This window comes from Artemia franciscana, chromosome 3 (assembly GCF_032884065.1).
Source record: "Artemia franciscana chromosome 3, ASM3288406v1, whole genome shotgun sequence".
Lineage (NCBI taxonomy): Eukaryota > Metazoa > Arthropoda > Branchiopoda > Anostraca > Artemiidae > Artemia > Artemia franciscana.
The window spans coordinates 27166507-27180721 of NC_088865.1; the positions used below are offsets into that span (position 1 = coordinate 27166507).

At 33.4% G+C, this 14215-nt stretch overlaps 1 protein-coding gene across 1 annotated transcript in view; it reads right to left on the bottom strand.

Annotated features, from left to right (window-relative positions):
* Positions 1-344: 344 nt before the first annotated feature.
* LOC136025102 (ER membrane protein complex subunit 10-like) overlaps positions 345-14215 on the bottom strand; it is a 49048-nt gene continuing 35177 nt past the window's right edge. Inside the window, exons 5-6 of the mRNA XM_065700827.1 lie at positions 6044-6140; positions 345-595 (exon numbers count right to left, since the gene is read on the bottom strand). Of these exons, the coding sequence (XP_065556899.1) occupies positions 518-595; positions 6044-6140 (175 nt within the window). The 3' untranslated portion in view covers positions 345-517. The remainder of the gene's footprint in view (positions 596-6043; positions 6141-14215) is intronic.

Below are 14215 nucleotides of genomic sequence, written 5' to 3' on the forward strand. Positions count from 1 at the left end.
TCCTTGTCGTGAAAACGATTTAGTTCCAAGTTTGTTTCAGAGACAAAAGCCAAGCACAGCTCGTTTTTTTTTTCTTTTACCCCTAACCCGACTGATAAATTGCAAATGAAGATAATCTTGGAATGCAGTTCAAATAAACAAATATTGGATCCAAAACAATCCTGAGATTTTATAATTATTAGAAAAATTACTGAGAATATTTTTTTCTTCTTCGTTTTCCACGGTCGAAAAGACAACAGCCCAAAATATACTTCTTATTCCAGTCACCTTACTTTAAAACCAAAAAGTTTAGATAGTAAAAAAAAACTGACCTGAATTTTAAAAAGAAAGAAAAAAGATATAAATCTGGAGGACTGCATTTAATCAATAAACCAACTGTAGAAACAGTATTTAGAGATCAAGAAACAAAATTTCTAAAGACAACGAAACACTCCTATAAGTAAAAAAAAAATGCACTGGTTGATTGGTCAATGCCTTTTACCAGTTATTACATTTCGACCTAGCACATGAAGTGAGGTTAAGAACTGCTAGCTTGAGCTTCTTGTCCAGCTCCACTTATCATGAAAAAGACGACGACAGGTATAATATACATCCACTGGAAGAAAAAAGAATTGTGAGGAATGCATTGGTATATCCATAAAACAAATAAATCTTATTGACTTTTTGCTTATTAAAAGAGCTGAAGTTATGAGACTGAGCATATAATAACACAAAAGACAAATATGTGTTTCAAACTAGAAAGTCAGTTCAACCATCAAAGTTTTTCAGGCCTGAGAAAAGTGGCGCCAATTTAGGGAAGGCCCCCCCCCTTCCCAGATTTTTCTGTTGTTCCGTACGTTTCAAAACATACCTTCTTTTAAGAAACATCCCTTTTTGGTATTTTCATTGACAAATATCAAAAGAAGCAAAATGCCCCCACCCTAGATTTTGAAAAATGAATTTCTCAACATTTTCAGAAATTAGTGTCACTGTGAGAGAAAGGCTGTAAAGATAATGTTACGAAAAAATGGTTTTGAAAGAAGCTTTTTTTAGTAAATAAAAAGAAGAATTAACAAAACATATCCAACCACCAAAAGTAAAATTTGGTTGGCTAAAACCTTTCCAAGAAGAAAAAAAACAAGATAAAAACTTACATTTATACCCACTATCGACCCAGAAAAAAGTATACATTAAAGATATCAATTCATAAAAAATTAAAAGGAATAGTAATAATATCAAAGAAAATAGCATGGCTAAACGTATGCTGAACCTAGTAGAAAACATCAATTAGCAGCTATTGAATCAATCTTATTAACAATTTGGGTGGTTATCAAAATATTAGGGAAATTCACCTATTCTTATCAAAACTTAGTTTTCTCTCTCACTTAGATGCCTAAAGAAGGCTTCCTGTAGAAACTGGTTCTCAACAACATAAAATACAACTCGAAATACACTTTTTAGTTTGTCTTCATTATTCAATCTACTTTCTGCTTATATTAGGGTTTTTTATTCTAGTTAATTTCTCCTCCTAATAAGTTTAAAATTTGGTTTTTTTCTTATTTTTTTTTTTACTTTACATCACTTATCGTCCGTATGACCATAAACGGAATGAAATAATTGCCTTTTATTCCATTGAGATAAAATGACAATATAGAGATAAAATAAATAAATACAGATATAAGAAAGAACAAAATAAGTTATTTGACGATACCCCCCCCCCTTACGAAATGCACTTATTAGTTTGTCTGCTCTCCTGTAAAATTCACGCGTTGTATTATATTGCCTTTTGAGTAATCACAACCAAAATGTAGAGTTTAGCAAAGATTCCCTTACAAAAATGTTTTGCATTAGTTTAATTTTCTGGAAAGACTTTAATAGTAGTTTAGTTTTCTAAGTAAACTAGTCTGAATGAGTGCCTCAACAATGAAAATGGAGACTCATAGAGACAATTTCTTAGGAATCTAGCAAACTACTCTTCGCTTTAGTTCATACGTCAAAAGCGAAAACAAAGCTATATCATCTATGCAGCAAATAGGTATAATCCCTAATCAACATCTATATTAAATTTGTTTTAAAATCCAACCAGAACTCTTTTGTCCTCTCTCTGCAACGTTTCACTTGTTAAATTCAACAAATTTCCCTTAACAAAACTTTCTGAATGATCTCAACCTGCGGAAATTACTCAGAAATCCAGAACTTCGTCTAGATGCATAAAGGATTTAATCATTTCCCAGCTATTCAGATTAAGCGTCTTAAAACAAGGAGAGAGAGAAGATTTTCTCAAGACAGTATATTAAAATGCTCGGAGAAAAAAGTTCAAATACCTGAATCAATTACAATACACAGCAACCGTTTTCAGTTAACATAGACAGAGCAAAAAGAAATATTAAACTTAACAATGCTTATATTGTACAGTAGCCATACAAAGTAAGAACAAAAAGCCTAAAACAACTCGACTGTATAAGTTATACTACACAAAAACTATCCTCCTTGGACGTATCAAAATACGATTTTTGATTTTTTTTTTTATTATTATTATTTATGAAAACCCACTAAATGAATAATACAATTTACAATAGTAAAGAATACTTTAGAACATTCCTTTAAATGAATTACATCTTTATGCGTATTTTTCAAATGCTCGAAGTTCACAGTCCTAAACTTGAACTTAGTTACATCGACCTGTCTTTATTAGCTAAAAATAAAACCCAGTTTCTTTTTGAAAACCAGCGTTTTAGTAAACTTTTATTGTACAGATAAGGATCGAGGCTTTTATTTCTATTAGTAGAAAAAATGCTTTTCAAAAAAAAAATGGAAAAAATAAAAATGAATAATTGAGCCAAACTTAAGACAAAAAGAAATTACCACAAAAGAAAGAAAGGCCTCATTTGCGCTTCACTGAAAATGATTTGTATTTCGAACAGTTTTTTTATTTCTATTTGTCATAAAATCAACGGCGACTAAAAAAGGATATCACAATACTAATCAAGGTTTAGAATTTAGAGCTACAAAAAGAAAGAACAGGACTACTCGCGAAAGACCCTCTAAAAGGCTAAATTCCATTGAATACTCCTAAAAACGGTATGTCTTGGATTTTTTTTTTTTTTTACTATTATTATTCTTTGTCAAAACATCGACAACAAAAAAACGAAGTAAAGAACAATAATAGTCAAGGTTATTGAAAAGAAAACAATATTACTTAGAATAATTTCGTTTGTAACTTTCAATTTGATTTCCCTTTTTTAAAACGATAGATTTTTGCCAACACTTTGTCTTTAGATACCAATTAATTAAACAGTGTGGACAGCAAATAAACATATAATTCTCCAGCTAACTTTCTATAAATTTGAAAGAAATTTTATCGAAGGATGTAAGTACTGATGAAAATTTACAGCACATATTAAAAAAAATAGTTCATGGATGTTTGAGCAATTTTTGATTTTTCAATGTAATCATGGTGAAAGACAAATCGTTTTAAAATATATTTTGTTTTCAAATAAGAACAAATAAAATTCAAGCTCTTAGGAGGATTTAAGGGGGATGTATTCCTACCCTCATTTGTGGTACTTTCTGCACCTTTTTAGTTTAACTTTATCATACATTCCAATTTTTGTTCATTTACCTTTCATTTATTCATATGTAGTAGGCTACTATCTGTCGCACTGAAGTTTGTCATGTTGGAGTTATTCATTTCTTATTAATCTCCATTCGTTTTTGGTTTTCATACATACTTTTTATATATACTTTCATGTTTTCTTTACTTTTCCTTGGAAAGTATTTCTTTGAGTTAAAACGTTCTTTGAATTAATGGTGTGGCGGAGCACCAATCTGAGAACCAAAGAAAAAAAATTCTGCATATGTCAAAACAAAATATTCAAGCTGGGACAAAAGCCTTTTGGAACAATACTATGTCGTACTCTTGCAGAACATCAGCTTATCTCTCTGAGAACCAAAGAAAAAAAATTCTGCATAAGTCAATCTCACATGCGGAAATCTAATTTTTTGAGTTGATTTATGAATTGTATTATTTTGACGACCCTTTTGTCGTAATTGTGTACTACTATGAAAAATACGCTCTTTTGTACATCGAATCGGGACAAATCATTTTTCACACTAAATCATATGCTCCTTTTTGCACAGAATAAGGGCGTGGCTTGTTCTGCACAAAGTCAGTCCACAGCCTGGATTCAGCTAATTTTTGTCTCGCACCACCATGATCATACGGCTTGTCTCAATTTGTTTTCGAGCCGAACAAGGACGTACTTTTGGGTCAAATCAGTCCAAAGCTTCACTGAAGTTCGTTTATACACTTTATTTTTGCACTGAGTTAGGATTTAGGAAATTTTTAGACCAAGTTACAACAAAGATCGATTGTAGATTACGGCTATCTACGCTATATTAGGGTTCCCAAACTTGGCTTGCACTACTACAAATGATCTAGAACCGGTCTAGAAGGTAAGGTAGTAGCACAACAAAGGACCAACAACTGCTGAAGGTATTTTGTAGAGGAATTGACCAGCTTCTGATGCCCCTCTTGGGAACGTTTCGAATGGTATGTATCTGGGCTACTAAACCCAGGGGCGATACCCCTTTGAGTAACAACCCATCCAAATCATATACTTTTTACTATTTGAGAAAGTTCCAACTAATGTAAAAAAAAAAAACATCAATAAAAAAATATAAACAACAAGCAAATATCTAAAAAACTAGCATCAAATGCATTGAACAATCCGCGCAGGTTATTTGTCGGAGTACTCAACTCACTTTGCTCAGTTGCCTAACGGAAGTAAACGCCGATAGTACTTTTCTCTGTCTAACTACCTGAGAATTCCGTTAGCTTCTCATCTTAGAACACAAATTGGCCGTCATTCAAAGTTTATTTCAGATGAATAGTTGACTAAGTTAAGCTTTGGGGAGGTAATCTTTGGTCAATGAAGAATGATTTTGAAAAATTTTTGAATTGTTTTTCTTTTTAAAAAGGAAGTTTTAGAGTTTCGCATGAAACAATAAATGTCCGAGTTGTTTATAGTTAATAACTAAAGAAAGTTTAAGCCTTATAAGGTGCAAGTTGAAGCATAAATGTCTGATTCCCTGAGATGTTATTCGAAACACAGAATAAAAACAGTCGAGTTTCTTTCCATTAATCTTATTCTCTGTATCTAAGTTAATATACAGCATAGTGACTACTTTTTATGTCTCTCAAAGCATTGCAAAAAATGGAATATTTTCCTAAAATTTTACACCGAGAGTTATAACTTAAACACGGGTACTTCGTCTTTAACTAGACATTTCCTAATTACACAAGCAATATCTAATTAACATTTTTTAAAGCAAAGCTGTCATTGACACATTTTTATGTATACTTTATAAGAGATCGGTTGACGCAGTCAAATTTCTTCTGACTCCATACGACGGCAAATCAAATCATCAGCCTCGAAATTAAAACGTTGTTTCATAATTGAGCAGTCACAGTGAATTAAAAATTGAAAAAGCCCTTTTGAAACAATTTTGGAAAGAAATGGTGCTAAGTCCATGTTTTAGTTTTGAAGTTCATAATCTAGAATAGATCTTCTATTATTTCTAAAAAGAAAAATCACTAATATACGAAGTGAAAAAAAGACACTTATATGAGCAGTATAGTATAGCCACAAGCTACGTTTTTTTCTGATGGCTAAAGCTCTAATAGTTTTTTTGCGGCATATCATTTATGACAAAATTATAAATACAAGTAAAGTAGATGGACGGTATTCAGTTGATGTTGCTGAAATGTGTCTTTTTTAATTTTATATGACTAGAATTAGTAAAGTTACAGGTAGTTTCGTGTTCTAGTTCATTTCCTGAGCCAACTCGATATTGGCAACTGTCGCTTCTGAGACTTGCTAGTCAATACTTTTTCTCTCATTCTCATTGTTAAGAATTAAATGTTAATATCTCTTTTTATTATTTCATCTTTATAGTGTTGATCTTTTCCTGCTAAATCCCTAAATTTAACTCTGAAGAACAGCCTGATTCATTAAGCATACAATAATAACAATTTACGACATCTACGTTTGTCCTAACTTACATATTTAGCAAAAAATCCACGGTTATCTTTTCCTTCTCCTTGCTGCTTGGCAATCTTTTCCTGTTCCATCCGTTGAATAAACGATGATGTGTCCGGTCTATAAGAAATGAATTCATGCATTAATGACGCTGGGCAATCATTTAAGAAAGCCTAAAACCTATTGCCTCCAAGTTTGGAGATCTGACTTGATCCAACTCACAAGAATAAGCAAAGGAAATTAAGATTTAATATGGAAAATCAGATTAGGGACCAATAGGAAATTTCCAAGATAGGATGTATTCACATATAATATTCACGAGTTTCAGAATCCTTATCTGAAAATGAGACACCTGCCTCTTATAAAGAGGGAACCGAGGAGCTTTAGTTATCAGTAAAGATGATTCACAGTGAGCAATAATGAAAACATCCTAGTCCCCAAAATGAAAGAGAAAGAATTCTTCTTTTTTATGAGCTTGGATTGATGATTCGATTTTTTTGAAATGATTCTATTAATGTTTCTTCGCCGATTGATTACTTTTTCAAAGCGTATTTGTTTGATTCATGAGAGAGATTTGATTCAGATTGAAATAACAAATGGTTTTAGAATCTCTAGTTCAAAGAACACTCGGTATACCAATTTGGTGCAATAAATACGAAATCAGAGCCTCGTTATTCAGCTACACATTCCAGTTTACACACGCAATTTTCATGTTAAAGCTGTTGAATAAAAAAAAAAACTGTTATCAGTAACCTTGCCAGCTTGTAAAAAAAACGTTGATGTGCATACCTGGAAATCATACTAATAGAGAAATCTATGATGGGATGTATTAAAGGAACTGTATCCGTTACAATAATAGCAAACACAAACCTCATTTGTACACACGGCTTTTTAAATACAGGTTGTTGTTTCAAAAACATCGCAAGAACATTTAAATCCTGTGTTACACCAGATAGTTGAAACAGTAACCTATACTAAAATTAGGCCATCTAAATCAAGATTGGTTGAAAAATATACAAAAAAGAAAAAACTGTTTAGAAGCATATTAAAGTACTATTACATGTCAAAGTTCAACGGCTATCAAAAGTAAATGGTATCCATGAATTACACAGAGCAAAAATAATTTTTCTTTTTACCAGAAAATAGAATAAAAATTCATCAAGTACCTTCGTTGTGAATGTTGGATGGCCAAGCTAGGATGCTAGGATACTTAAGATATTTTCAGTCGTCTAAATAATAAGAACACTAGGATGCAAGTTAGGGATGACAACACCCGAACTTCAACTGATAAATCAGTTGTGATTAAAAGGAAGCTTAGGGTAGTGTCTCAAATATTAGCTAATTCTTCGTACACACGGAGCATTGTGTAAAGAAACAGGATTGAATCACCCAGAGCTAGACATTCTAACACAAAATTCAAACTGAAAAAAATTCTGAACACTGATGGTGGTTTCATACATATTGACTGCTAGAATCATACACACTATTCCAATTATACAATGGTCATTTTTGATAAACTCTTTCTAGCCACCAAAAACAAAGAAAAAAAAATCGATTCACCCATACAAAACCTTCAACTCTCCACAATACTTACTCTCAAAGGAACCCAGCTTTCTTGGTCTTTCACCTTTACGTTCTATTATCAGCGTTTTGATTTTTAAAAATCATTTGATTTTTAGTTTGAACTTAGTATTCTTCACATCTGAAGTTCCTTGACAAGCGCACTTTGCTGTCATTGGCTGAAATTTAGTCTTAATTGTTTGGTGAATTAACCAAACTGACTACGCCTAGGTTAGGCTTACGACTTTGAGATCCCCGAGAACAAACATGTTTAATCAAGTTATAAATCAAGTATAAGAATTTTGACCCAATGCTCTTGACTTTTATGTGAATTAGGTTTGAACCGAGCTGCCTCCTAGCAAAGACGACCATTCAAATAAAGCACGCTCCCGATACCCCTAAAAGACCTCATGCATCTCAATTTTAAGAGGGAAGTCTCTAAAGTTGAAACTCTGCGTGAAACCGGTTCAAAACAAACTTCAAACCGGTTCAAAATAAAATTGGTCTCCGTGTTTTGTATAATTATTCCAGGCTAAGAGTGTTTCCACTGTTCTCAACAATCGTAATAACAATTGAAACAAAATTCGGCTATAACCTAGAATGGAAGCAGTGATGACAGCCTTCTTGTAGTAGACTTGTGATTGATAGCAACAAACAGGGGCCTAATAGAGCTAAGTTCAAGCAATGTCCAGCCACTGGCTATCCTGTCCAGTGACGATACAGGATGGAAAGTAATCCCTTGGACACATAAGGTGCCAGCCGTGAAGAAAGAACATATCACTTGAGGAGCAATCCAAGGTGGAAAAGGGATGTTTTTTCATTGAGCTGATTCTGAGGATCAAGCGTCACCTGTCACAGATCTCTTTTGAGGGACCACTGTTGCTAACCCATGTCGGCTCTATGCAGGCGGATGGGGGCTCAAGGGATAGCGAAAAACACTGATGGACACTTTGACATTATCAAGGACGGCTCTTCTGAAAAGGGGGAAAAAAGGTCTAGGCAAGCTTTATTTCAAAATACCATACTCGGGGAAGCACCAATAGCCCAACAGCTATTGGGGCTACATTTTTTGAAGAGAGAGAGGAGTGTAAAGGCAACGGAACTTGGTGGTCGGATCCTAGATTGAGTTTTATGAATCAGTCCACAATGTTGACAATCCTTAATTGTTATGAATCCTAAAAGACAGCAAAGATTTACAAAAAATTTTCAAATTTCTAAGCGTTAAGAACTCGATAGTACAAAACCGAGAACATGAAACAGATATAATAATAGATTTGGGTCAAAATAGGACAAAAAGGATCCAAGAATGAACAAAATGTCTCCGAGATTGCATAAAATACAAATGTGAATGCGGCTTTTGTCAACCCTTTTTCCCCATGATTCCATTATTTGAAGTCAAGAGTAATAACTTTCGAGTCAAGATTTTTGTAAAAATAGGACACACATATAATTATTGCCGTGGCCACGATTGCATAAATTGGAGCCAAGATAGCAAGAATTGTCCCCGAGAAAGGCGGTTTGAGTTTTATGGTAGGTACAACCTTTTAGAATAGATGAGACTAGGACTGAGTTTTAAGTTATCGTACGGTCCAGCCGATTTAGGGAAAAAAAGAGACTTCTCCTTCACCCTCCCCTGGATCTGCCATTGTATTTGTTGACCTAAATTATTTGGAGTAACTGTTGGTTGCAGTATTGCTTGCTTTATAGTTTTACTAAGATAATTGAAAAATTCAAAGGAAACAAATTTTCCAAATGGTAGTCGTCAACTGATAGTAAAATCTAGGATATTTCCGTGTCCTTGGTAACAAACTTACACCATGACCGTTCGGCAATCGCCGCGTTGTTTGGCTCCTAATGGGTGTTCTCAAATCTTCTTTGAATAGTCGATGTAAAATCCAATTAAAATCTCAAAAAAGGACTGATACTTATTCAGTCACAAAATCTTAAAGGGATTTTTTCAGTTCTTTCTCTTTAAGATGGAATAGTGATAGAAACTTTAAGATACAAACATGCGATTTAAAATTTGAAATTCAACATAGAGCAATAAAGTAACAAGAGGAGTAATAAGGATGACAAAAGGAATCTAATCCCTGCATCCACGGCTCTATTTTTTAAGCTCTCAACACCCCCTGTTCTGTACGAATATTTAGGGACTTCGGCTAATTTTCTTGTAATCTTGATTCTATTTTGTGTATTTACGGTGATATCTCTACAAGTTTTGGTAATAATTTTGCGTTTTGCTCCATTTCTTGTAATTTTGGTACCACTTTTTTGTACTTCTTTCTCTCTTTTTTTTTTTTTTACTGAGAATCTTGGCTACTTTCCTTAGAATCTCCAGCTCCTTTCTGTTCATTCTCGATGACTGTAGCAACATCGATTTAATCAACCTCGCTTTCTTTTTTTTTCCTTTTTTTAATGAAAATCTCATATCCATAGTTGCCATTCTGAGCCAGAATAGTTGAAACTCGGGGCCACAAGAAAAATCCGGGCGACAAGAATGGTAATTTCGGTTACATTTTATGCAATCCCAATGACATTTTGTGCATTATCCCCTCCTGTCTGTCCAATTTGGATCAAGAAATAAATCGTATGAGAAAACCTACAACGAAGAGAACTAGAGAGAAAACAAAGCAAGTTAGACAAATTAATACTAATTTCTTTCTTTTTAAGAAAAACATGACTTTTCTCTTCTTTTTAATGGGCGTTAGGGCAAACTAGATAAATGGTGTTCTTGTCTGAGTAGGTTTGAATTCCAGTGAGATTTTCATGCAAGGTCGAGCGCGGTTTATCCTTAAATGAGACATTATATTAATCCCAGGGGGAAATGTCCAGCTGTTCTTTTTTATGAAAAATCTCAGAGTGGCTCAGCTGTGAAATAAGAACAATCCTGGAAAAATAGTATCCTGGATAAATAACTTCCAAAGAAAAAGGGATATAATAGGGGACCTGGGCCTCATTTTATGCCGTGAAAAAAATAAATAACAAAAAGCATTAATTTAAAACAGTTTTGAGAAGCTGGAATAAAAAATTGGAGTCAAGTTTCTAATAGTTATCTTTCAACATCTGTGTAAGATACACGTATAAATGTAAAAATGAAAAAAAAAAAAATGATGGGTGTCCGCAGCTTATTTGAATTCTTCATTTCATTTCATTTTTAAATACTCTAAAATCTAACTCTAATAGAACGATATACAAAAAAGAGTAAAACGAAAGAGAGAGCATATACGGCCGATATTGCAACCGCAAAAGCTGAGCTTGGAGGGGACTTATCACTACAACAACATTGAAAATGCACTGAAAACAACACCTAATATAAAATAGATCGATACATCAATACCTAACAGAAAAGTGGCAAAACTTTTGGACATCTAACATCAATAACAAATATCCAGAAACTAATTTATTGTATAATGGGCAACAGCAGTGTTTCCACTATGGGGATTTCCCCCCTAAAATGGGGATATTTTAAGTCTTTTAGGGGCGAGAGTTTTTTTTAGGGATTTGGGGATTTTCTAGGGATTTCTCCTCTCCCATGGACTTTTAGGGAAATTTTAGGGGTTTTCCTTTAATTTGTTCATCATCATCATTTTCTTGATCAGAGAAGCAGGATAATTTGATTTAGGATCTGTTTCCTTGCAAATTGAACTTGGAATTACAGAGAAGAACTTCTTCAGTTGCTTAAAAAATTTTGACATCACACAGATTTTGAGATGTACAGGAGTCCTAAACAACAAACTAGCAACAAAGAATTCAGCTTGGACTGGTCTCGATTAATGAAGTCATATGGTTTGTCATTTTTGGGTTGTTTTTTCATAAGATTATTTGGTAGATAGCATGTCATTTTTTTACAGGTCAGATAAATAAAGTTATAATATATTTTGATAGTTTTATAGGTACGTAGTTATTCTTACTGTAATAAATTTTTTTGACAAGCATTGCATGTACGATTCTTTTTCTCCACAGTACTTGTATGATGTTTACGATTTTTGTATGGATTGTGTGTTTTTTGGCAAGGGGAAATCAACCCAGGGGAAAATCATGAACCTCTATACTATAATTGGTAAATTTTTTTGTTTTTCATATTTTTGACTTACAAATAAAGTGAACATACCACTCGATATCCTTTTTTATGTTCTTTACAAATATAACAATCACTTCTGTCTCAAATTCAAATTTAAGCACAATTTGAGCTCTTGAAATCAAAATATTTCTAGTTTTGGGGTATAAACAAAGCTTAAAACATTGGTCTCAGCATTGATCTTCCTGCAGAAGGACAATGTGGAATCAACTAGTGCTTTAGAAATTGATGTGAACAATCGGAAGTTTTAACTTCCCCTTGAAAGCGTTTACTCGGGTCCGAACGGACAAGATTCCCTCTGTACGTTAAAGTCAGATACCGCCGTCCCCCCTGATTCAATCGAAGTAGTTCTCAAACTGCACAGGCGTTCCATATCAAAGCAGTAGGCCAGATACAGAAAAGGTTCCATTTCGAAGACGACATTTACAAATATACTGAAATGGTTGACCCAGTGTCAGCCCAATCACTTCAGCTTGCCTCTCTGCTACCTTTTGTTAGGAAGTATGGACAGATCCCATGGGACGGAACCAAAACCGAGCAGGAGTGGAGGAGGCAGAGCCTCATTGATATTGAAAACGTCAAAACAATGGATACCGGGACCTACTGGTGTTTGGTACTGGTGAAAAAAAATGCTTCCAGAACAGAATTTGTATCCTAACCTAAAACCAGCAGTATTATTTATTTTACACTGTTCCATTTTAAAATGTAAATGTCGAGAGGTTTTTCAGGGCTGTAAAAGTAGTAAAAACCGACCGTCAGAATAAATTGAAAACATAAACTTTGGCAGGGGATTCTAAAAACAAATTATAGAATGAAAAGGGCTCAAGAAAGTGTGGAATGTGAACATGATCAGTTACTTCACCACATGAGAACGGTGAAAGCTTCAGCCACCATACAAAAAATGTTGAAGACACATTAGAGGAAGATAAGGTCTGATTACGTTTTACAAGTTACGATTGAGCAGTATTAAACATCTTGTACTGTAATCTACATTACAGTATTACATTGTCTTTTCTATTTGCTTAATATTATTTGAAGTTATTTGTATTTAGCTGATGATTAAAAAGCACTTTAAACGGCATGACAAGACATTCTATTATGGTAGTGATAGCTATACTTCAATCTAAGAAGCCAAAATATGTTACCTTTCAATGGTACGGACAAAATGAGATAGGGAGAAGTGGTTCAGGAAGTAATTAGAAAATGGGAGATTTTTAGGGATTTTGGAACTGAAGATGGGGATTACTAGGGATTTTTAAGTTTTTTATTAGGGATTTAGAAAATGAGAAAGTGGAAACACTGGGCAACAGGTACACAGAAGCAGGCATTTGAAATATTCTAGATTATTTTTTACACGGTCTTAGCACATGTTTTTTAAACGGACCACGTTGATGCCCAATTTAGATGAACATTATTCCCATTATAGTTTAGGTTAAGATCCCTTGCATACAGCACCCTCACATTTTTTTCCGAAAAGATTATCTGTTTGGCTGATTATCCGCAAACATGCACGACAACAATGTTATTACTAAGGTTCCCAAGGTGGTACTTATGGTGTCATTTTGACACTTTTTAAGGTATGTGACACTTTTCACACACTTTCAGATTAGAGCCAAAAAGGGTAGTCTGAGCTTGTCTTTGAACTAGAGCCTAAAATGTGTGATTTAACGTAGAATTTTATAGTGTATGTCACAAGGAAGAATATTTTCTCAACGATCCTAAATTGCTCCCAACTACTTTTACAAACCGTTTTAGTTTGATTTCATTTTCTGCTTTTGCGGTTGAGGCAGATTTTTTGGTATATAATTAGCTCTTTTCATAGCAGAGATATCAGAAGGTCAGCCCACGACGAGAAATCCAACTTTCAATCTACGATATATATATATATATATATATATATATATATATATATATATATATATATATATATATATATATATATATATATATATATATATATATATATATAATGCTGGTATTTAGTCTATGAAGAGATGTTAGAAATGTATGTTATCAGTTTTCGCACAAAAACACGTTTATGAGCTTTACCATTCTAAAACTTTCAAATGACTGAAACTTAATGTTGCAGTAAACGTAACTTTTTTTTCAGATAATGGCGCAAAAACAAGCCAAATCTTACTTAAGTACAAAAAAAGCATGATAAACAAGGCATACAAGGTTTATATAGGAAGATAAAAAATCATTATCTTGGTTCGGTGCAAAATTGAGACAGGTCAAAACCAACGGAAAATGCCCCAAACGAGAGTATGAAAGTCCCCCCTCTCCCCCCCAAAAAAAATCGAAAGGGCAGAACATTTGAGCTCTACCGAAAAACAAAACGCATTTCAGATGCTGCAGTTTTTATTTGTCAAACCCTTCAACAACAAGACAAAACAAAATGACAATAATAATCATAATTGGAGGAAAGAAAAAAATCATAGAATAATTACATTGAGGACTTTGTATTTAATTTTACTATTTTAAAAGGAAACTTTATTAATATAATTTGAATTCATAATTCATTCAAACATATAGATAATTGATACCTAAGTAAAAC